The 24,594-nt window shown below is 39.7% G+C and overlaps 3 protein-coding genes across 3 annotated transcripts; 1 reads left to right on the top strand and 2 right to left on the bottom strand.

The window, feature by feature from the left end:
• Window positions 1-5,589: 5,589 nt before the first annotated feature.
• thumpd1 (THUMP domain containing 1) lies at window positions 5,590-8,453 on the bottom strand. The gene is made up of 5 exons (XM_026169351.1): window positions 7,926-8,453; window positions 7,270-7,447; window positions 7,091-7,176; window positions 6,708-6,870; window positions 5,590-6,619 (listed from the first exon to the last, which is right to left on the bottom strand). Exons 1-5 carry the CDS (start codon window positions 8,130-8,132, stop codon window positions 6,291-6,293), a joined length of 963 nt encoding a protein of 320 aa, XP_026025136.1. The 5' UTR covers window positions 8,133-8,453; the 3' UTR covers window positions 5,590-6,290.
• Window positions 8,454-10,450: 1,997 nt separating this feature from the next.
• eri2 (ERI1 exoribonuclease family member 2) lies at window positions 10,451-14,734 on the bottom strand. The gene is made up of 9 exons (XM_026171652.1): window positions 14,486-14,734; window positions 14,172-14,233; window positions 13,998-14,078; window positions 13,778-13,905; window positions 13,541-13,697; window positions 13,216-13,316; window positions 12,876-12,957; window positions 12,705-12,793; window positions 10,451-11,983 (listed from the first exon to the last, which is right to left on the bottom strand). Exons 1-9 carry the CDS (start codon window positions 14,506-14,508, stop codon window positions 10,517-10,519), a joined length of 2,190 nt encoding a protein of 729 aa, XP_026027437.1. The 5' UTR covers window positions 14,509-14,734; the 3' UTR covers window positions 10,451-10,516.
• On the top strand, window positions 13,890-24,137 carry rexo5 (RNA exonuclease 5). The gene is given in 20 exon segments (XM_026171651.1): window positions 13,890-13,947; window positions 16,121-16,223; window positions 16,225-16,394; window positions 16,524-16,650; window positions 16,749-16,860; window positions 17,047-17,154; window positions 17,751-17,839; window positions 18,255-18,370; window positions 18,536-18,674; window positions 18,940-19,034; window positions 19,109-19,211; window positions 19,291-19,355; window positions 20,327-20,414; window positions 20,629-20,745; window positions 20,827-20,964; window positions 21,061-21,153; window positions 21,268-21,628; window positions 21,717-21,874; window positions 23,322-23,431; window positions 23,518-24,137. Coding segments are annotated over 19 exon segments (2,325 nt in total). The 5' UTR covers window positions 13,890-13,947; window positions 16,121-16,142; the 3' UTR covers window positions 23,573-24,137.
• Window positions 24,138-24,594: the final 457 nt, after the last annotated feature.

Below are 24,594 nucleotides of genomic sequence, written 5' to 3'. Positions count from 1 at the left end.
TTTCTGAGACCTCTATATCATCAACATGATCAATACTTGGCATAATTTCAAAATGTTATGAACAAAACTCTTTTTTTTGTCTAAAATTAACATTGTTGTTAACAAAAAGTTGCCAAAAATGCCTAATGTATCAAATGTGATACAAAAAATATATAATAAATATGTAATAAAAATATATCATACACCACATGATACAGCAAAAAAAGTGGATTTTGTTATAAGGGTTAATAAACATCTCAGTTTTTTGATTGCTTGGGTCTTACAGGGTTAACACTGAAGACAATCTTCAGGGCTCTAAATGCTTATTAGTGCAATTGATGCGCATTACGACCATAAAGCCAAGGATGATAATGTAGTCATGATGCCAGTTGATGAAGAACCTCATAATGCTGATGTCCATGTAGTACTGTATGCCCACTCACACCCACACATGGACAAGCTAACCTTTTGTTTTCCACCGTGTCTTGTTCTAATAAAGCTTGTCATACTGTAATGATTGTACTCTTTCACTATTTAATGCTTTCATCACATTATTACACCATGTGTATATTTTTAGGAGCGGCATTTTAAGGCACTAAAAGGTTTTTTCTTAGTCATTTTCTTGCATATTTTTTTTTGTCTGAGCTCTACTCACTGGTTTGCTGCAAGAAGAGATGATACTATCTGTATTATATTATAAATTCCTTAATCCTTTTTTGTAAAATCCAGAATTGAGTCCATTTCCTAGATCATTTTACATAATTCTGATTGTATCTACAACTCAGTCTCAGTCAGTCATCTATATTATCAGTTCCCAGAGTCAGAACCAGACACGGAGAAGCTGCATTCAGCTTTTATGCTCCTTATATCTGGAACAAACTCCCAGAAAGCCTCAGATCAGCTGAAACACTCAGTTTATTTAAATCCAGGTTGAAGACTCACCTGTTCTCAGCTGCATTTGAATAAAGCACCAAATCCACACTTTAAGCTTAAATTTCAAAACTTACATTAACTACTGATTTTATCTACTGTTCTGATTTTATCTGTTTTGATTTTATATACTGTTTTGTTTGTTTGTTTGTTTGTTAATTAGTTAGTTAGTTTATTTGCTTGTTTTAATCAATTTTAAATCATGCTTTTTATTTGTTCTTGTTTCTAATGTCTCTGTAAAGCACTTTGAATCACCTTGTTGTTGAATTGTGCTATACAAATAAACTTGCCTTGCCTTGCCTATATGTGCACTGGAGGCTTCAACCTTTCATATTTTATTCAGCTTACATGTTAAAACCAGGTTACAGGTGAGCAGAAGTCATATTGAAAAACTATTTCCTGATGTAGCCATAAAGGGTCCTTAATAACCAGGAACTAAATGCTTTCTTACAAATTGTCACTTTCGACAGTGGTTTGCTTGCTTAATGTTACATTTTGGAACCAAATTTTCACACCTTTAATGGTTATTTCATCCACCTATAAGTGGACCTCGAGTCCTTGGTGTGCTCTTAAGCTCAACAATTTCAGGCTCTGAATGTTCATTCTGCAGAGAGAGAAAGCTGCAGTCGTGAGGGGATTGAGGCCATTGTTCAGTTAAAGTGAGACAAATGAGACCCCGGAGAGCACTACTTAGCCACTCATAAAGGTCAGATATGGAGCCACACCAATGGATGCTAATCCTGACCCTGGGGACTGTGTGCACATGCGCCTGTGGATGTAATTGTTTCACAGGCCTGTGACATTTAAACCTGAATGAGTGTACAATCCTGGGTGGCTGAACAGTGTGTACGTGCTTGTAAGTCCTTTGGCTGGAAACCAATGGGCTGCAGTGCCCACAGAGGTTTAATTAGACATTGCCTTGGGGGCAATTAAAACATCAGAGGCTATGTTTTTATGTAGACAACACCATTTTATTACTGCTGTAAATATTCTCTTGATTTAGATGATGTTGTTTCTGGCTAAACATTTAAAACTGTGAGCTCTGAAAGACAGATTTTCAAAACCTTCATATGCCATGAAGAATCATCTGGAAGTTACTAATATTAGAAAAAAAGAATCGATGGGAAATGATACATTTTCTATACCATACGAATTTCACCTGATGGTAGATATGTCATAATGAGGCATCACTGTATGTCTCTCATTAAAATGACTAGCTACATAGTCTAATTGGTATTGCACTAATAACACACTATTGAGGCTGAAAACAGCCAATCCTTCCTTCCTGTATAAGCGCCACAAGCTTGTCAGTAGGTCTCACTGGCTGGGGCACCAGAGAGCTGGAGGTAATGCAATTTGTGAGTTTTAGCAGAATGTGGTGTAGATAACGACTGCCAGGGTCACAACAACAGTTCAGCACAAGTGTAATGAGCAGAAAAAGAAATGACAAATCAGTTAGAGCATGTGTGCGTATCTGAAAGAGACAGAAAACGTGAACTGGAGGTCCTTATTATGATTAATTACCATCACTACACTGTATCCAACATCCTAGTTATACTGCACAATTTTTTTCAGAGACAATTCTTGCTATTTCTCTTAGATTTGACATGAAGTTTGATGTGTCTGCCCACAAATCTATAAACAGTGCCTGGTTCTCCTGGTAATATCTTTAAAAGGCAAACTGCAAAACTGTTTATGACCTTTAGAGGAAGGCAGAGCAGAAACAGAGAACATACCCAGGATAATTCTACAAAGATATGAGCATGTACTCTGGCATGAACCTGTAAACTGAGGGAAGAGTCACAGATGCGAGACCTTTTGCAAACAATGGCAAAACAAACAATGCAAAAAGAGAAAGCGGCTCTTATTTTTTGTCATTGTTTGCAAGGCAAAGGTGCCAGTGAGTGAAATCTGAGTTTTTATTTTAAATCTATCATCATCAGCAAAATGAATTTCACTGGCAATTTCATGCCACAATATCTGCAAAACAAACAGCAGCAAACATTTCCATCAGCTGCTTTTGTCTTTGTGCTAATAAACAAACGTTAGCATGCTAACAAGCTAAACTGAGATGTACACATGAAACATTATATGTGTAAACAATTACTGTTAGGTTTGTCATTGTAATTCTATTAGCATGATTAGATCAAAAACGATGACTCACTTTATTGTGGCTCCCCTTGGAGACTTTTCAGCAGCATGAGAGTGCACCAAATGATCTTTGTTTTTATTCTGCTCCCAGTTCCCACCTCTCCTCTGTTAGCTAGGTAGTTTTTGCTTAATCTTACAAAAAAGCAACAATGATCACTTCTGCTGCAGTGTTCCTCTTACCGGGGGAAATTTATAATAATAACAACAACAACAACAACAACAATAATAATAATAATAATAATAATAAATATAGCACCATATTATCAATCAAAAACACAGCTGGCTCTAGCCGTTTCAGTGCCCTGGGTGAGATAAGTACTGTTCTATCTACAAGTTTGTTCATCTGTCTGAGATGCACACTCATGTTTGGGGATGCTCATATGTATGATACTGTAGGTTGGTATAATAAACTCAGGAGAAAGACACGAACAGATGTTTGATTCTTCTCTTTTTCATTCATTCTCTTTTAGATTTGCTGCTGTGCTTAAGATTATCGTCCTGACAGATGATTTATTTTCAGCCAACCTTCAGCTGTCAGACAGATGCTCTCACATTTTTCAAAATTTTGGTATACAGCAGAGGTCATGATCATCTCAGTGACTGCAAGGTGCCCAGGTCCTTTGGAACAAGTCCAAATTATCATCCTTCCATTTCCATGTCTAACAGGTGGCAGAGGTGCTGATAGGCTGTGTTTTCTTCTGGCCAAACATGATTTGCACTACAGCCAAATATCTCGCCTTTGGTATCTTCTGTGCAAAGGACATTGATCCAGAACTCTTGTGATTTGTTGTGATATAAGTTTGCAATCCTAAAATGTGCTGTCATGTTCATTTTAGAGAAAGGAGGCGTTTTCCTGGCAACCCATCCAAACAAGTCGTACCTGTTCCGCCATTCTCTGATTTCACTGTCAGAAACTTCAACATGTAACATGCTACTTGAGGCCTACTTGAAGTAGTTTCTGAGATGTACAGTGCTAAACAATGTTAATAGAAACCAGATATTTTGGAAATCTGTCAAAAACTTGTTTCAAACTAAACTTATTTATTAGGCAAATAACCAACAGGTTTCAAGTTTAGTTTAGCTTTGTTTTGGTTTTTTTTTTTACCAAATTTGAGCTAGAAGTCAGCGATTAATCAAGCATAACATTCAACTGCAAAAACACATCTTTCTGTGCAGGAATACGAGTAAATACCTCTATTTTGGCATCTTAATCAAAAAATAATATTGTGCTTTACTATGTTTCTTTCTATTTTTGTAAAGCAGTAAATCTGAAAATTAATTTTCAACAATAATCATATTTTTTGCTTTAAAAACTTTGATTAAAGAGCTTGCACATACTGGCGGTTTAACCATTACAAAAACATAAAAATTATTTACCAATACTGTTAACTGTGGCATAAACCTTACATTGGTTGACGGCCTAATAAATTGCTAAGCACTGTAGCTCTTGCTGCTTTTATTCCCTCTCTGAACATTGCACGCTCTTGGGCTGAATTTGAGTGTCGACTCCTGCAGGCTGTGGCTCTACGTCTCCTCCAGACCAGCAAACTGTTCACACATCTGCTTCTACAGAGGTGATCACACTCTGAATTTCAGTTAATCAAGTACATTTAACTAACAGCACCTGGCTGCTATTACCCTCTTAATTCCTATGGAAGCAGTGAGGCTGTACTTAGTATTTCACAGGACTGCACTACAGACTTTTGCATTTATAGCTTACAGGTTATCAAAATGTCTGAATATGCTTCCTCGTGACATTGACTTAATTAGGATGTGGGTTGCTCCTAATTACAGACTTTTTCTGTTTTTGTTAAACCTACTGACTCACAGACCTGCGTGAGCCACATTGAGAGCACACCTTCACTTAGACAATGCCATCTACACTGTATCTGGTTACAAAATGGATCATGTTATATTTGCATGACACATAAGTAACACGGGCTGTTTGACTTAGGTGTAGGAGCAATTACCTTTGGGACCTGATAATATAGAAATGAACCCCCCCCCCCAAAAAAAAAAAAACAGCTTATGTGAGAGTCGGTGCCTCTCACAGCCCACCCGTACTTTCTTCCCAGTATCAGTTGTTTATTGCAGTGTTCTAAACAATGCACTTGACACACTGCACGGGAGTAGTCAGTATTCATTAGAAACTTAATGCATGAATAACAAGTACTCACAGGTAGGACCGCACCTTCAGACCAGAGATTAATTTGTTCTCAACTGCACGATATCAATCAAGCACTAGAATGGCTGAAATATTTCTTCCTCTGCTGGCGTCGCTCCAGCAGCAACAGCTGGAGCGACGCCAAAAGAAAAAACTGCACTCATATAAAATTTGTCTGTGTAACAGGTTATACTCTTCATGTATTCTGTAATAAGATGTTACTCTCTTATATGAAGTGTTTTATATTTTAAACGGTAGGTACAGCCTGGAGTATTCAAGTAGGATTATGTAGTATTCAAGACTAAAACAAACGCAAGTCTGTTTCTCCTAAAATAATTTTTAAAAGAAAACAACAGTACGCAGTATAGCTACAAATATCCATTTAGAGGGTAGCACAATTATCACGTAACAGTCAGTACTCTGGAAAATGATGTTTTATCTCCATCTTGTGGAGCACAAAAGAACTGCCAAAGAAGTATCTACACTTTCTAAGTGTAACACACCATACAGAGTTTATATGTATGCCATTTCTAACCTGCTCACTCTCCTCCACTTCGTTCTGTTTATTGTCCCAATGAGCAGAACAGAGAGCACCACGAACCAAGTAAAGGATACGTGAGGAACCAGTTAAACACACGGGCAGCAGGGACGAATATAGGAAACAAGTTACACAACAGTAAAAGGTACTAGGAGTGATGCCTGTTAACTTGAAGAAAAGTCCATTTTTAAGCGAGTAATAAAAACACACTGAAATTAAAAGTCAAATTAACCATTTAAAAGAACAAACAAACAAAAAGACAAACCAAAAACTGTGAGCAGCTACAAATAGTTTGTAACATCAATTAAAAAATTCTCCCATTTGAAATGTACAACTCAATAAAGGTGATAATGGATGCCAGATATCCCCATGAATATTAAAAAACCCCAAATATTAAATTATATTAGAATCGTTTGTGATGTTTACGGAGGTCATGATGTTGACAAATCAGTCCATTTAAAACAAAAGCACGGCACTACAAAGAAAATTAAACGGTATTTCCTCAACGATTTTCTTCAGTGTGAGCTTTCACTCCCCCCCACCTTCACCCTCATCACCCTCCCCCTTCTCTGAAACACTCGTGCCCTTATCTTCTTCGCCCTTCGTCTCTCTTCTGTCAGTCTCTCCCGCATCGGGTTTCTCCGTCTGATCGCTTGTGTCTGCGTCTGCTTTTGCTGTGGTCACGTCAGGCTTCAATATGTCGTCTTTCACCACTTCCTGAACGTTGTACTTTCTGTACAGCGTATAGTCTTTTACCACACTGAGGCAACACACTGTCTTGATGACCTCCACAATGATTGTCAGTTCAGGGTTTGTCAAATCCACTTTGTTCTTAGGGTTCATCTTCCCCACAAGGCCTGTAAAACAGTCGGATTCGAAAGGAGTTAGTTTCCTTTAGCACGGGCACCGGCAGCCATGAAAAACATGGAAAATGAACGAGCCTACCTGCGATAGATTTGATGATTTCGTCTCGCTTGTTGTGGTTGCTGTTGCGAGCCTTGAACGCAATCTGGTAGGTAGCACAGCTTGGAGTTTTGAACCAAGGCTCCAGGAAAGTGGTCAGATATTTCACCATGTCTTCCTGAAAAGCTTTGCAGGTTCCAGTTACCTGAAAGAAGAAAGAAAAAAACCCCCAAGGGTTTTACTGTTGTTGTCATAATGCATCAATATCAAATAATAGCTCATTTTAAAAGCACTATTTTAGAGCTTCAGTCATGTGAATGCTCAGATGATTCAACAACCCCTCGACTTACAGTACGGCGGCATCTCTCTATCCTGCATCAGTTCAAACGCATATGCACATCGAGACTCGCAACTAAGCTACTTACTGGCAACATTCGAAGGATGACACGTGACTTTTTCTTCTTTGTAGTATGGAGATCTGACAGGATATGATGAACCAGTTTATCAGACTCTACAGAAAAACAAAATAAAACAAAAATCAGAAAAAAAAAGCCCAAACAAAAACACTGAAAGACAGACTCGCATCAACTACAAAAAGCTTTACCGATATTCTGAGTTCTGATGAAGATCACGTTGTTTGCTCCGCTGTCGAGAGCCTGGAAGCGCCTCTCCTGTTTAGTTTCTGATGCTCGCAGCTGGGCCACTTCTTTCTTCAGGGCAACATCAACATCATCTTCTTCAGCCTCCTCTTCTTCACTGCTGCTCCCCGTATTTTCCTGAAGCTGTGAGCAAGAATCAAGTCAACTTTTTTGTCATATATGCACACTGCAAAACACAGAGGTTACGCTGGGCAATGCCATTCTTACTTTGTATGTTGCCTTGACACAAGTTAAATCAAAGAACTACACTAAGAGAATAATAAGCACAGAAAATTACTGAATGTAGAGCATTAAAAACACACAAAAAAGTACAAGTGATACGAAAAAGCAACATGTGTGCTTCTCGTTTTACGCATGTGGAACACGAAAGCATTTCCAGTAACGTAAAACATGAGAAAAGAAGCAATCACACGTGGAAACACCGAAACCAGCCATTTGTTCTTCACATATTCATTATAGCTTGTATGAGATCGTTGCTTTTCCCTTACTCCATTAACAGAGCAAGCTAAATCCTAGTTTAACTCAAACCATCCAGCATATTAGCCCCAAACACTGCTCGTCGGAGGCCTTTGATCCAATAATGTAAACAATGTAAACTTACCTGCTCGAGACCATAGAGCTTGTCTGCGTATTCACCGAGCAGATTCAAGGCCTCCGCCGTGCACTTTCTCTCGTTCATGTTGCATGTGATGAGGATCCCCTGCATGCCCACCTCCAGCTCCCGGGAGCCCTTCCACCGCTTGCTGTGGTGGCCGGCCATAAAGCGCTTCTTGCTCCGTTTCCTGGATTCGTTTTGCACGGCTGACATGTTTCCAGAGCGCTTTCAGATACAGAACTAAAACCGGGAGTTTGGAGGCTCACTAGCTTATCGGCTACCTGTTTTGTGTTTGTTTTGATTGTACCTCCTCGCCTGTATTAGCCGTAAGCTCAACACGAACTGTCGGAGATTTTAAACCTGCAGCAACAATATAAAAACCGAGTGAAGTTGACGGACTGGTGCAGCCTTTTCCCCCCTCACGTGCGTTCAAACCTTAGCCGTTCCAAGAAAGGAGGTCTCCGTGCACGTTTGTTGGTCATCCTGTACGGCGTGTCAGGAGGGACAAAAGTCTCTGGCCGCGTGTTAAACTACGCTACTCTAGGACACCGTATCAGATTTCCAAAAAAATGACCACATTCTTAAAATAATACAAAATAACTAAAAAAAACAACAACTTTATTTACAATGTTGTCACAGTAAACATTTGTTCTTGTTCACAATCTTTTTTCTGTTAAAATTGCTATTGTACATTATATTGTTTGACAAGAAAAAAACCCATATATTTAAAAATGTATTTGGTAAATAATAATAATCATTATAAGGTTGATATATATTTGGGGGAGGGGGGTCAAACTCGAAATCATTCCAAAACAATGCTAAAGTACATCCTGAATGAATAAGTGTTAAAGAGTTTCCACCCATGTAATTTATATCAGGAATCAGTGTTTACAAATAACTCAATTTCACAGACAATGTTACACAAGAGTTACTGATTTCTTTTAGCCAACACTAGGGGTGAGTGTCTTCCTTCTCTCACCCCAACCGGTCGCAGCAGATGGCCGCCCCTCCCTGAGCCTGGTTCTGCCGGAGGTTTGTTCCTGTTAAAAGGGAGTTTTTCCTTCCCACTGTCGCCAAAGTGCTTGCTCATAAGGGGTCATATGATTGTTGGGTTTTTCCTCTGTATCTATGAAGCGCCTTGAGGCAACTTTTGTTGTGATTTGGTGCTATATAAATAAAAATGAATTGAAATTGCATTGAATTGAATAGAACCATAGATGGTATAAAAAAAATTATACTATCACATGTAGATTATGTGATAGTATAAAAAAAACCCTGAACACTATCTGAAAGCCACTAGAAGGCGATGCCGGTGGTTCCAAAAAAGACATCCAGCCCTATTGAAGTCTATGGAAAAATCACCATGACATGACCTCTCGAGTTTATGGGCTCAGTCACTCATTTTGGAACACATTGAATAAATAAAGTTGTCTTTTTTTTTAAAAATTTTGGTCATGGGATTATCTTAAAAACCACATTATTATTACCTAATGAGCTGTCAGTCAGAAGTCATTAGCCAGTGTGTGGTTTGACAGTCAGACCCGCCTTTCCTTGTCACATCTGATTTTTTGTAGTGGTGGCAACACTCAACTGGAAGCTTAAACTTCAAACTGGGACCATCTGTAACCAATAGGTTATGTCACAGTGGAAATAGTCGAGGAAATAATTATTTCAACCGCAGGTGAATCTGTAAGTTTGCTAGCTTACAAAGAAATGAACAGTCTCACATTTTTAATAATATTTTCATATTAATGGAGAGAGACAGAATTTTAACCAAACTAATTACACAACAGTTATACACTGAATTGCTTGTCATTGAGTGAATTATTTGAGCTACTAAAACTCAGCCTGAGTTCTGGCTCCTACAGATTCAAACGTGACCTGACCAATTTTTAGGACCAATGCTGGTGGTCAATACTTTCTATACTCTGTTAAAGATCATGGTTCCTCTCTACCTGCAGACAAATATAATCAACTTTATTATTATAAAAGAATTTAATGGATCCTTGATTCAAATTTAAAAATATATTTAATATAAACAACATAATAATAAATTATTTTCTCTTTTGAGTGGCCCCAGTTATTGATCAGTGTAGTAATGAATGAATCCAGTGTTTCCCAAACACATGGGCCAGGTCCCCCTGGTGTGTCTCAAAGGTTCTCCAGGTGGACCACAGTGATAACAGAAATTCAGTTTGAAATTATTAACAAGTATGTAAAGTTACAAATGTATATAAATGCCTATATTTATATAAAGAGTTAATTAAAACTGGTAATCAGAGGTGGTTAGTTTGTGATATTGATTGGCATTGATGCCATAATACTAGCCTTTCCACCAATAATACTAATGCAGGGGTAGGCAACTCAAGGCCTCGAGTGCCGGTGTCCTGCAGGTTTTAGATCGCACCCTGGGTTAACACACCTGAATCAAATGATTAGTTCATTACCAGGCCTCTGGAGAACTTCAAGAAATGCTGAGGAGTCATTTAGCCCTTTAAATCAGCTGTGATGGATCATGGACACATCTAAAACCTCCAGGACACCGGCACTCGAGGCCTGGAGTTGCCTACCCCTGTACTAATGTATGATGGAGGATTTCAGTAGCTTTTCCTTAGCAGTGACGTGTGGGCTGGACGATGGGACACAGTGGAGTTGAGCTGACAGAGTGAAACAGAGGATCCGACAGCAGGAGCGGCCGCTGATGCGCTCTTCATCACGGCCGACTCCCACTTAAAAAACTCGCACCCTTTCTCCATCCGTCCTCCGCTGCCCGATCGGCGGACTGGGCAGCAATAAAACCCTCGACCGTGGTTTGGACCGCCGTTTGACACGACCTGACGCTTTGCACGACGACCGCACGCGCACAGTGGAGAAGTGATCTTCTGAGCTCCTCTCACAGAAATGATGGAACGGTCGGCACGAGAGGGGAGAGCGTTGGTTGACAAAGAGGAGAGAACACTGCCGTGTGAGGAAGGACGCAAGGGAGCTGTAGCTTGTTTGGCCGGCTCGGTGTAGATGGTAAAGGAGGATCTCAGAGTGTCTTTATGTTTTGGGATTTGTGTGATGGCGGGTTTGGGCCGGGCAAAGGACGTGTTGGGGGTGGAGGTTTTTTCTGGGACAAAAGGATTAGGCCTAATCGAACAGTTCTTAGTGGGAACATATGATGTTTTGTGAAGTTGGAGGGAGGTTCTAAGTCCTGTGTTGCACTGATTTGATTTACCAATGTTAACAGTTTTAGGCACAGCAAAATAAATATCTGAGGTCACTGAATGCATCGTTTCTGTTGTTGTTCTGTTGTTCATTGCTGTTAAGATACAACAATGAGATTTTTGACCTTTACTGGTAGAATCTGTGGTAATCTTTTGCATTTTAGAGCTCTTTCCAGTTGATTCTCTCATATCATCATTCAAAGTGAGCCGACTTCCTGCTGAATGTGAAGTATGCTGCTCTAACCAATCATAAGATCCACTATCAAACTCAGACATGTACTCTGCATCACATTCATCATTTGCTTCATTAACATCACCCTCCAACACCATGTCGTCATATGAGCCACACCTCTCCTCAGTTTCCACTAAAAGCTCCGCACCCTCCTCTTTCTCCGTGGATCCTAGCATTGCTTCTGTTTTTGAGGCCCAGTTTGGTGGAGACAGATTTGAAAAGCAGCTCACGGTAGTGGAACACAGAATAAGACTGCTATTGTTATTCTGGGGAGAAACACAGTTTGTAACAACTGAGGTGGAAAGGCTAGGGGCAGCCTCTGCTGTGACTGATTTCCTGCCGTGCCTCAACAGCGGCGCCATCGTGCCGTTCAGAAGAGTCTTTGGTGAGATCAGGCTTTGACAGATTTGAGCAGATTTGTAAACGGAGCTTGGGTTTTTCTCTGTGGCAAAGTTTTGAGCAATCTCCTCGGGACATGGTTGTTTTTGACAAGCTTTGAGGGGAATTTTAAATGAGTGTTTGCTACGGATGACTGCATTTTTCTTTTCATTCTCATTAGGTTTTTCTTTCTTGTCTGCAGGACAGGCAGTGTTTCCAAACACTGGTTTGGCCATCACCGGGGTCTACAGGACACAGAGAAGATTTTAAATCAGTATCTGAATGGTACAACCCATTAACTATCAAATTAACTCTGGAAGCACTTCTTCTGAGTTACATAAACTATATTGCCAACAGCATTCCCTCAGCCAGCAAAATAATTGGATTTCCAAACTCAGGTTTTCCAGTTATTTCCATGGATGCAGGTGTGAAAGAATGGCCTGCACAGAGTCCTGACCTGAACCCAATAGAACACCTTTGAGATAAGTTAGTGTAGAAACTCCGAGCCAGGCCTTCTCATCCAACATCAGTGTCTGACCTTACAAATGTGATTCCAGACAACGGTCAGAAATTCCCATAAACAGTCCTAAACCCAGTGGAAAGGTTTCCCAGAAGAGCTGAAGCTATCACAGCTACAAAGGGTGAACTGACATAAAACTCTTTGGATTAAAAATGGGACGTCACTAAAGACGAGCGAACACCATTGGCAATACAGTATACTTAGTTCTAATGTTGTCTTCTCTCCAAGCACACAAAATACAAACTTAAAGATATAATTTTATTAATAAATAAAATCTAAATCAGTACAACATTTTTAAAAAATGTCCACAATCAAAATGTTTTTGCACAGAGCAAATTTCCTTTATATTATTATCTTCACAGAGCTTTTAAATTTGGAAGATGATGAGGGATGCTAGGATTTCCAGAGTTGGGGTTCGTTAAGGGCGACATCGGCCGGCCACTCACCCTCTCCAGGCTCCTAGTAACCTTCATTATGCACCCATCCCTCATCATTCTTGCTGCCAGCTGAGCTGTGTTTCGGGCATCATCTAAACCTGAGAGAGAAAACAAAGAAGGGTTAGGCCGTTAGGTTGATGGTCGTGTGTAATACAGAATTATCTACACTTGGTCACATACCAGAATGTTCTCTGCCCGAAAACTGTATTCCGAGATCCTGAAGAGCTCCATTCAGGCCTTTGGGTTTCCTGTTGTAAAAAAGCTGGAAAAACAAAAAGAAGTTAGAGAAACAACCACATGAGCAGAGGTAATTAGAGTAAATCAGCTCAATTACACAGTCTGTGACATCTTAGATCTTAATAAAAATATGTACTCCTTTTACTGCATAATATATGCCTTTTTGGACTCACTTAAATCTGTATTCTAGTCTTTGTGCTTTTACCTTAAAACTGACACCCATTTAAACATTTTATGCTTAAATAAAACATACAATAAACAAAGACACCTTCGAAACTCTTACCCGGTATGTGCTTCTCAGGTCTATCCAGCTGTTGAGAACATCAGGTTTATGAAGCTGTTTGCGTTTACACTCGTACTGCAGACAAACTCCAAGATCCCAGTCTGACACCCAGCAGAGACCAAAGAACACAAATTTCAGTGCACTTTTGCTCATTTTATACCATTTAATACCTTAAATAGTCTTAAGAACTGCAGTAAATGAGCAGATTTAATGGTTCTCTATAGCTAGTTTAAAAATACAATTGAGACCCCAGTGGTTCACCAATGTCAATTCATAGCAATGCTGAGCTTACAGATGTGTAGACCAATATACTGAGAACTTTTACCTGACCACGTGAGGAAAGTACACAGCTTTTGAGACGGTCCCGAACATCTCTGGTCTTTGTTGGCAAAGGCCACTCCCATTTCGAGCTGAAGGTTTTGGAGCCAACGGCTGAACCGCGAGAGACAGATGTGAAGCGGGATCCCTGCTTCAACCTGCATCTGTACAAGAGAGAAATAAAAGTTGGTTGTAATGTAACACAGAGCATGCTGGCATTTTTAAATGTGTATGCTGCAGACACCTGTGTAATCCCAGTCAGCTCAGTGCAGAAGTCAGACAGGATGGGGTGCTCCTGGGGTTGAACATAAGTGTGAAATTCAGACTCCATCTCCCCCGTGGACGTGTTCAGCAGAACAGCAGGAAACTCGACTGCAGGGAGGAAGAAAGAAAAGATGGGCCGGTGTTAAAACAGTAAGGACATCACCCGGATGTAAACTGTGAATGTTAAATCTGCTCCTTACTAATTTCTTGGCTGCGGTTGTTTTTCTCTCTCCAGCAAGTGGACTCAAAGTCGATCACAATCAGATAAGAAAATATTTGATCTGAAAGAACCAGACAGTTTTCACAGCCATGATCCAGTGTTAAAAAAAAAAATCAACTGTCAAACAAATCCGATTTGAACGTGGCATACTCACTTGATACCACAGATTTCTTCGACACAGAGGACTTGCTCCGCTGTCTCAACAATCCTAATTCCCTGCGAAGGGACGAAGATAAAATAGTGTGTATATGGTAACAACACCTGAATTTAAAGTTTACAGTGAACCACAATTCTACTTTTAACTGAATACGCTGTCCTCGCAGATGTACTTATAGCATTTATCTAAAACAATATTGAAAAACGTAACTTGTAATCGACATAAACTTATTCGTTGCTTTCAAAACACGTTCCTTTGTTCAGTTTGTTTAGGTTAGCAGATAAGCCAGCAAACAGGCTAATTTTACTTACTTCGCCAATTTCTTTGTGGTCATAGCTGTTATTTTATTTTGCCACGGTGATGTTTCTGCGACCGTCTTTCTATGAGAAACTGTGAACTATAGCAGGAGCTTGACTTTAGCCATTAATTGAAAACTCGGGGAATTCGCGCTGTTTCTTTCAAAACGGCATCTGTAGCTCCGAGCTCGATTATTTAAGCCTGCAAGTCGGCAGGCATCACTGTAGAGTCAAAAATAGTCGAGCTTCTGTTGCCGTCTTACGATTTCTTATCAAAATAAAAGACCTCTTAACACTCAAAGCAGCTAGGTTGTTATATAGTTAACAAAAAATTGAACAAAATCTAAGACTAGATGTGTGAAAAATACTCCACTTTTGTAAAAACTTAAACAAAAATAAAAACGACTTAAAAACGTCAAATTAAACTATCAGAAACGGTTTTGTGAACTCGAAAAATGTTTAAAACAAAAAGAATAAAAACTATAGATGAAATATCCTGTTTTAGTATCTGTTTGGTAAAAACCTTATTACAACATGCTTGATGAGGCACTGACGTCGTGTATACTGAGATTGTGGTTGTCTGCATGCCTGTGAGCCAGCTGCTTTTAAAAAGTGCTGTGTTTTTATTGTAGTAACTTTGCTGATTTTCCTGAAGCTTGCCCCTGAAATATGTGCTTCATACAATAATAATTGAAAAAATTGTGAAAAATAACACTGAAACCATTAACAAATAAATCTAAACATTAAATAACAATAACTAAATTAAAACAAAGAAAATTCCCCCTGGAAACTAACTGAAACCAAGCTCAATTTTAAACAAAAAAGTCAAAATGGAATAAAAATTAAGAACTAACTAGAAAATGCTAATCTATAAACAACAATTCTGCTACATGCACATAGCCGTAGCTACTCGTGTTTTATTTTTAAAGTTACAGACAGGAAGTAGTGCTAGTACCTGTTTTTATTTGCACTTACAAGACAAAACTAGTAACACATGCTTTAGCCATGTGTTACTAACTGAAGATATTGGCAGAAACATATAATTTTGGACCAAACCGGACCTATGGCGTGTGGTATTTACACAATTTTACCCTTATTATACATCTCACGCGTATACCGGACTTCAAATTTGATTTAAACTAAAATTTCAGCTAGGTTGAGATTTCCTGTGTAACTGTGACTCTGATATAAATAAACTAACTAACCAGAAAGAGAAGAATAAGAAAGTCGTCCGCTGAACCAGCATTTATGAGCACTTTAATTTGTGAAACTGAACTTTTGTTGATAACAAATGGCTTCGCTGTGTTTTCAGTTCCCCAGCTCTGGGTAATGTGCTGTAAACGTAGCATAGTCTTTCTGTATTTTATTTTGGTTTAAACTGCCTGTCTAAAATACAGTTCAACGAACAATTACCAGCTCCAAAATTAAGTAAACATGAAAATGAAAAAGCTCACTGACAGCGTGTGATTCTTAGCTGTTTTTAATGCCCACAGCTATATTAGTAACTCTAAAGTTTGAGCTCCAGCTCTACAGAACAAGGCTGCATTGCTCTGCACTTATTTGAACCTACAAACATTGCACATTTAAAAAGGAGCATCAGTAAATCTTAGCTCTACCCAAACTGAAATATGTTTTTGGTTTGCCTTCCAGTGTAAATATAATTGGCTGGAACATGGAGTCTTCCACAGTTGCAAAGTGCAAAGCAAAGAAAAGGAAAAACAGCACCCACAGAGCTCAGGAGGAGGCTAAGAGATTTCAAAACTGAACAGCGAGATGATGAGGTGCTGCAGTGTGGACCTGCCTCTTGCTTGCCAAGGGTTTCGATATTGCCTGACTGCCTTCAGCAACCGATCGCCCTGAATGAACTGACAGAGCTGCTGCAGTATGCCGCTCTCGGGGAAGCAGGTGGCATCAAAAAGCCCAGGTAACAGCTGCAGTAGTAATGTGTTATCTACCCCATCAGCTGGTGTCAAAGAGTCCTCAGTAACTCATACTGTGCCGTTATACTCACATAATAATAATAATTTAAAATGTGTTTTTTTCTGTCTACCAGCTGGTGCCGTCTCCGCCATCACAGAAGGGTTAAAGGTGTAAATGTTGTGATTGTGGAGGACCTGACACAGAATCACTTTTACAAACACTACCTCTGTCTGCAGCACCTCAGGACCAGCTACACTTCTGTAAGAGGGAAAATAAACACAGCAAATCAAATTATTTATGAGTGAAGTCATATTCGTAGCACTTTAGCAAAAAAATAAATAAATCTTACTTTTTTTAGAGGGTCACCTTCACGCCATCATCTGTAGATGTAGTATCTGGAATCTTTTCCAGTCAAGTTCCCAAACAGGACAGTTTGTCTGTCTCCAAACCAGATGAGGAACTGCAGGAAGGTGAGAATCATGTGATGGATGATGGATTCATTTAGCTCCTATTATCTTTTCTTATTAATATTCATCATATTATTATACTGTAACATTAAGTGAAGAATATTCGATCTCTCTGGTGTTTTTGAGTTTTCATGTAAGGTTTTTGCTCTTCTCTGTACCTGTGTTCACTTTTTCTGTGCACTGGTGCAGCGATGAAGAACCACCCAATCATCACTGTGTTTGGGACCGAGAGGAGAGGACTCACAGCATATGTTCTCACAGAGGATGAGATGATCAAGAATAACTACCCTGTTAAAGGTAAGAATTTTTCTCTTTGTAATATTGTGTCAACTCTTAGTTGACACAATATTACAAATATTACATTTGGTAATAAAAAAAAAATCATGAAATAAGAGATGAGAGGGATCTTTTTTCTGTCGATGCATTTTTTTAATGTTGTCATGGCCATCCAACAAAAAGGAAAAGAAAAATAGATGTTCATACTGGGATCAATCACAATTGTTTCTGTTTTCCATCCTTTTTTTTAATTGCCACTTGGCTTCTTCTTGTTTCTATCTAACACTTTTCTACTCCCAAGGTGCTTTTTACTACAAGCCGTAGCAACCCATTCATACAGAGCTTTATTCTGTGCTCCTGAGCACTGATCTCTGAAGGATCAGGGCCCATTTGGGGTTTAGTGTGTTAAAACAGTAATCTGATATTTTTTAAACTATATCTTGTGACAAAATTACCAAATATTAGATGGAAAAATAAAATAAGCCAACCTGGGGCATTTCAACATGAGTGCTGAGTGGCGAGATTTACTTTGAGCTTTGACCTTGAATATGAGTGGTATGGTGTTGTGTGGGCTCAGCGTCTCCTCCTCACCTGTTGGTTTATTTGTTTTCAAACAGGAATGCCCGGCTTTGAGGAATTTGTGTGTACAAACTGCGCTGACTGTGTGACTGACAGCAGCCCCCTCTTTGGAATCGACTGTGAAATGGTGAGAGACTAAAATATTTTGTCACTTCCCATTTTCCACGATGGAATCAGGTGGCATCACAGAGGTGCAGCTGACAGCTAACAACCTGTACGGCGCTATATTGTGTGGCTGATTTTTGACTTACCCAACACTTTTGAAAACCAGATCCCAGATTAAAAATAAACAAACAAACAAAAAAAAACTGTAGCACTATGTCCATTTCTTTGCCCAGTGTTTCCCAGCAGGGCAGTGTGCCTCTGTAAATAGGAAGCTTCCACTCACATGCCTGTGTTAGCATCTCATTGACTATGCCTATGATAACAACTGCAGCACAAAAGGTTACATCCATAACATCGATTTGTAGCTTTTTTCCTGCAATTTTTAGTATGATTGAGTTTTTGCATTCACTCACTGTTATGTTTATTTTATGTTTCAGTGTGTAACAAAAGATGGAAAAGAGCTAACTCGTGTTTCTCTGGTGGACGGTGATGGGAAGTGTTTAATGGATGAGCTGGTGAAACCTCCGAACCACATTCTCAACTACTGTACCAAGTACACACGCTTTTTTATGGTCTCGAGTTTTAATAAATTGTTAAGAGTCACATTATGTTTGTACAGGAATCTGTGTCAGTCAGTGTCATATGTTACATCTTATAGAAACATATTCATTGTTCTGTCTGAAATTCTTTCTCCAACACTGCTCGTATCTCCTGATAGATTCTCTGGTATCACACCTGCGATGTTGCAACGAGTAACAACGACTCTGCAGGATGTTCAAGAAATGCTTATTAGGATTTTGCCACATGAGGCAGTTCTGGTGGGCCATTCTCTTGAACATGACCTCATAGCTTTGAAAGTGAGTGATTTCTTTCAAACCTTCTGATGAAGTCATGGCTCACAAAAACAAAATATTAAAACAAAACACTGTGTGCAGGATATTGGCAGCTTTTTAACATTTATCAGAAATGTTAGAACATGATCATCTTGACTCGGCTGAAATAGTACTTTATTCCAGCAGTAATCATGTCCTGTAATTTCAGAGAAAATATCTTAAAAGAAATACTTCAGTTTTGTCATTAACATGAACTGTAAACCATGTTGCGTCTGTGCCCGCCCCGCAGCTCATCCACAAGCATGTAATTGACACGTCACTGCTGTACAAGAGGGAGTGTGGGCGAAGGTATAAGCTCAAGGTTCTGACTGGGATCATACTGAAGTGAGTTCTCGTGTTATCTCTAAATATTTCTGTCCCACTGTGATCGATAACCGAATTTTCCACTCGTATCTCAGGAGGAAAATACAAACAGAAGATATGTTGGGTCATCATCCAACTGAGGATGCTCTGGCAGCCCTAGAGCTGGCCCAGTACTTTATCAAAACAGGACCTCGCCAGGTAGGAAATCATATTTGGAAAAGCACACACACACTCACACACACAGGAATAATCTAACATTTCCTTTGCTTACTGTCAGGTTTTAGAGATTCACTGGAAGGCGCTGTGGAGAGAAACAAGAGAGGAGCCCTCACAGAGTCACAGGTACAACAGTCTCTATATTGTTAGCGTGCAGGTCAGTCTGTAACTTGTGTTTGGGTAACCTTAAAAAGAAAAAAAAAAAACATGGGTCTGACTAAAAACGTAAAACACAGTGATCCACTAAGCCATGCTGGGATTACTCATCCAGTCTTTCTTCCTTCTCGTCATGTGTAAACCCCACACACAGCAGAGGGTGTGGGTTTTCTTATAGCCAGGCATTAACAAATTATAAAGTGACCTGATGTAACCTGTAGGTGGAGCAGGTCAGAAAATTAACCTTACTGCACTCAGATGCTGCCATTATATATAATTTAAGGTCAAATAACTTAAATGACCCTGCTTGTCATTTACTGAGAGAGAGAAGGAGAAAACCCTGAACGAATAAACTCAATCTGCTGCATTCAGCTTCAAGGTGATCGCTGGAGTGGGTGAAACGGAGGAGAAGTGGATGAAATGGAATTGTAGAATAACAAATGTCACTTTAGTGTTGCAGGTCAGGTCAAGTAGTTAATGTCCACATATTTTGGAGGTCTGCTGGGGTGGATTGTCTCATGTTTGCTCTGAGCTGAGTGAACTGTGTCTTTGTCCGGGTTTTTTTAACCTTCAAGTTAAGGCAGTGCATTGCACACCTGAAAATTAAGCACTTGAAGAAATGTAGGTTTTAAAACAGGATGTAAACCTCCTGCAGTAAGCATGTAGGAACTGACCCATGTGACCCACTGTGTTATCTTCAGAGGTATTTAACACACTGTGAAACTATTTGCAATCGGCCTCCTGATCTCTGTAATCTGTTTTTGTCTTGTTTTGGATCTCTTTCCATCCAGTGGCCTCAGCTACCAGCTAAGACTGACCAACTTTATGAAAGTCTGAAATGAGAGAACAAATTTAGGCATTAAAGTCGTCTCAGAATACTGTGGATGGATTGAGTTGTTCACCTGCTGCTGACAGGTCCTCTGTCTTTCCTTCTTGTGCAGGTTTTCTGACGTGCTACACGCACTTGGACGTTCAGTAGCCTTTTTAGGAAAAGATTCCAGTCACAAGCAGTGTAACTCAGACAAAGAGGTAAGAAGTAAGGTGATGTCTCTTGTGTCTGTAATGAAACACTCGACTGAACCCCCCAAAGCTTTTTAGACGTTACTGACTCCTTCTCCAGTACATGTGAAAGTATTGGTTCATTGTTTTTCTTTCATATTTACCCTCACTTTCCTCTTATAAACTCTTCCTGCTTTGCTTCTGCCCAATTACACCTAACTCATTATGCACCGCCCCCCTCCAGGTGCTTAAATCTTTCCGAAATCTGAAAGCGCAGCCGTTCTTCTCCGTCCTTCAGTTTTCCACCTTGTCAAACCATCTGAAGAGTTACTTCCCTCATCAGGAGCGGCACCATCAGATGGTGAGGCTTTTCGCCAGCGCTTTGTATCATTTTGAAGACATTCGCTTGCTTGTATTTACTCTGTCTATTTATTCCCTGCAGACTTGCTCAAGACTTCAGGACATGTGCGTAGTGTTTGCTGGGCCGTTCCCCACAGGCTTCTCTGACGGAGACGTGAAGCAGCTGTTTAGTTTCTGCGGAGCCGTTCGAAAAGTCAAGATGTTGAACACAGTGGTCAGGGTGTGCATCGCTTTCATTGTTTCACCAATTCGCTATAAAACCAGAGCTGCGAAATTCTTCACCGTTGCTTGAATGCTTAAGTGTTTGATCTCCCAGGTACACGCAGAGATTGAGTTTGAGTTGCTGGAGGGAGCGATGCTGGCGGTAAAAACTCTGAATGGCCTTAATGTGCTCGGGCAGAGTATAAAGGTAGCTCTCTTCCTTTTCCTTTTTTTCCCCATTTGCTTCTGTTATTTATTCCCTTTGTGCTGCAGTTAGGCCCACATTTATGCAGATTATCTCCAACTACTTGTTATTTTCTAGGTACAGAGGCCGGTGTGTGAGTCAATGCTAGATCTGGACGTGACTCTTAAAGCACTGATGGGTGACGCTCTGAATGCCCGTCACCTCTACGCTGTTAAAATGAACCACAGTATGACTGAGTGCATCAGCACTTCCACAAAAGTTAATGGGCATGCGTCAGATGCTGAATGCTTAGATGTCACTCTTGTGAAAACAGTAAACGGGCTACTTCCTGCTAAAATAAACAAATGGTTGCATCTCAATACCTCTAAATCTGAACTGTGTGAGGAGTCAGTCAGAGAGACATTTGGCCACTTTGGCACAGTTAAGAGAGTCATCCTATCTGCCAAGCCTAAAGAATCCACAGGACATGCACGCATAGGTAAGGTGAAAACTACATTTATCACGCGTTGCACGTGCTGTGTGGGACGTTTGCGTACACTTCAGAGTCTAACATGTCCAGCTGTCAGTGTTTGTGAATTCAGAGGACAGACGCGCAGCGCTCAACTCTTCTGAGGATCTGTGGAAGAAGAACTACCTCATCTGTCCATCGCTGACACCGGTCCATTTGCCTTCATGGGTTGGAGCGGAGATTAAGGAGACAACCCACAGGCACAGCAGCGCTCAGGTAACGAGTAGATTGTTGTGATTCCAGTAGGTTATCGTTCTTTTTTTAACCCTTTATCACCTATGTTTGACACAGGTTGCCTGGACTTGTTTCATAATTTTGGCTGTAAAAATGACAAAATAATTCTCATCTTTTTGGAACCATTTGAATTTTCTTTCTAGCCAAAAATGGTTGAGAGGGAAGCCAATCAAAAAGCTGACCTGAAAGTGAGGGGAGTTAAAACGACCTGTTTTCAGAAAGCGCGTGAACTCGGGGCCTGCTAACAGGGCAGAACTGTGAGTCATGCAAAGCTACTCCAGTTAAGTCAAGCATAAAAATATTGATCTGGAAATGTGCACAAAAAGGTCTCATTTGAAATGTTTGGGTTTTTTTTCCAAGGCTCTGAATTCAATACTGTTGTTTTCTTAGAACAAGTATTTCAACCATCCTGGGTCATAACGCAGTTCTGTTGTGTCATCCTATAAAAATCCCAAATAAAAAGGGAAAAAGGAAAGGCTACACCAAGAAGAAACATCACACACAGATGACTTCACTAATTAAGAATATGACCAAAAATATAATATAGTAAAGTCTTACAGAAGAATTTGAATCTGTTAGTTACTTTTATTCTTTCCTATCTGCACACTTTCTGAACGTGTGGTCAGGTTTTATTGAGTTGAAATGTGACTAGTAATTAATTTCTCCCTCCTGTGGAAAATCAAACTGATCCCAGAATTCACACAGCGTGTCAGCACCTCAAAAGAGAAAAAAGAAAACACGTCATGAATTCTAAATAACTCTGTAGAGCGCAGGGATAAAACTGCAGCCTTGAGCTCACAGTATATCAGGGTTACTCTGAGCAGAGGCCAAGTGACAGCCCCACTGGAGTTTGTTAAATTGGATTTAAGAGTACGAGAAACAGAAAGCTGGATAGTGCTGGGACCATGATTATCTTTAGATGCTTAGCTGGCACGATCTTACAAATACAGATCCCCATGGTGAGCGTGATAAGCTGCTACGTTTAACGAATGGAGTCATAGTATGATGGATGTCATCATGTGGTTTCAGGATATCTCCGTGTGATTGGTTGATATAGATAGTGCTGCATTGTGTTTTTTTCTTTTATAAGAATCCAATCTCAGTATAGGTTCATTTCCTGTAATAGTTATGCTGCAATATGTTTGTGCAGATGACTGCGCCTGGCTCTGCTGGAGGTTTCTTCCTGTTAAAAGGGAGTTTTTCCTTCCCACTGTCGCCAAGGAGCTTGCTCATAGGGGAATCATATGATTGTTGGAGTTTTCTTGCAATAAAAAGCACTTTGAGGCAATTCCTGTTGTGATTTGGAGCTATAAAAATAAAATTGAATTCAATTAGGAGAGCTAAAAGCATCTTTGGTAATTAGATTTTTCAGAATATTATTGATGTACAGAACATGTATAATGATGACTCTTATGTTTTATATGCGTAGGAACAGCAGATGGATGTCGTGATGAGGAAGCTAGACCGCTGCCTGCAGAAGCTCTTCAGATTCCTCCCGGCTGGCACCTTGTCTGTGGTTGTGTTGCTCGGACACGCCAGGTGAGAACCCCGCAGCGTCTCTGCCTCATTCTGCCCTCCAGTCATACATTTCTGAACCATTTCCTCCCTGTTTTTCCTCCCCCTAGCACAAATGGTCACCTTCCCGGCTTGTGTCTAATGGAAGTCAAGCAAGATTATTGAGGAGATGGAGCTGTCGGCTCCAGGATGCCTGAACCTGTGTCACCTGGATCAAATGAAATCTGTTCAGTAAAGTGAAACCTGAAGGTGTTGGGTTTTACTGAGACTTGCTCTACCTCAGGAATTGCTTTTTTAGTTTTGTGTAATGCGGCAAGTTTTTTTTATGGCCTTGAAATAATCAAAGCTGCAAACTAAGATTTGCCTTTAGTGTGTGGATCTAAATTGAAGAACTCCATACCCTAAGGGTATAATAAAAATATGATGGTTGTCATTCCATGAATAAACAATATTTATACATTAACCTGGCTTCATGTTGTGGTACAATGATAGAAAATGAAGAAAACAACTTGGGAGTCTCATTTATGAGGGGAAAACATGCAGAGGGATTATGCTGTATGTAAAAGGAAGATGGAATGATTTCCACGAATGTAATGCTTGAATTAAATACAAAACACATGAATATTATTGTGCTTAGAATATAGGAACTTTGAATTTGGATGTTGTACTTAAAAGGGATTACATTTACAGACTAAAATTACACATTAAAGCAGTTCTGCTGCGACTGAGTGCAAACATTTATAAGCCAAACCTGCGTATAAATATAAAGGTCATTGCATATAAAATCAATCAGTGCTTCTTATCTGATTCCCTCAGAGATAGCTGATGTTTTTGTGATACAGAAACTTTAGCATATTTAATCAAACCATGCACGTCTGAATTGCAGGTCCTACAGTACAAAGTTATGCTGCGATATTTCTTTGGAATATATCCACACGAATATTTAAGGGTTGAAAAAGGCTGGGCATCAGTGCATGACTGATCGAGGCCCTGCTCTGTGGATGTGTGTGAGAACCTCTATCAGGATGTAAAATTGTTTAATCAGTGTTGTATGTTCAAAATAATAGATCCCAGAATTAATACAGAACATGTAAGCGCCAATGCAGTTTCTTCATTTAACATTTGCAGGATTAAAGAAATGATTGTTTTAGAAGAAATCACAGCTAGAAAAATGACCCTGGTATCAA

Source organism: Astatotilapia calliptera, chromosome 6, assembly GCF_900246225.1.
Source record: "Astatotilapia calliptera chromosome 6, fAstCal1.2, whole genome shotgun sequence".
NCBI classification, from domain to species: Eukaryota; Metazoa; Chordata; class Actinopteri; order Cichliformes; family Cichlidae; genus Astatotilapia; species Astatotilapia calliptera.
This window is presented reverse-complemented; position numbering and strand designations above follow the sequence as displayed.

Coding starts and splice junctions, on each gene's coding strand:
- thumpd1 (XM_026169351.1), bottom strand. CDS start 8,132: ATGTCAGCCGTGCAAAACGAATCCAGGAAACGGAGCAAGAAGCGCTTT. Junction 7,448..7,925: donor AGCTCTATGGTCTCGAGCAG/GTAAGTTTACAT, acceptor TCTTGCTCACAG/CTTCAGGAAAATACGGGGAG. Junction 6,871..7,090: donor TCATCCTTCGAATGTTGCCA/GTAAGTAGCTTA, acceptor TTCTTCTTTCAG/GTAACTGGAACCTGCAAAGC.
- eri2 (XM_026171652.1), bottom strand. CDS start 14,508: ATGACCACAAAGAAATTGGCGAA. Junction 13,698..13,777: donor AGCTGACTGGGATTACACAG/GTGTCTGCAGCA, acceptor TCTCTTGTACAG/ATGCAGGTTGAAGCAGGGAT. Junction 12,958..13,215: donor ACCTGAGAAGCACATACCGG/GTAAGAGTTTCG, acceptor TTGTTTTTCCAG/CTTTTTTACAACAGGAAACC.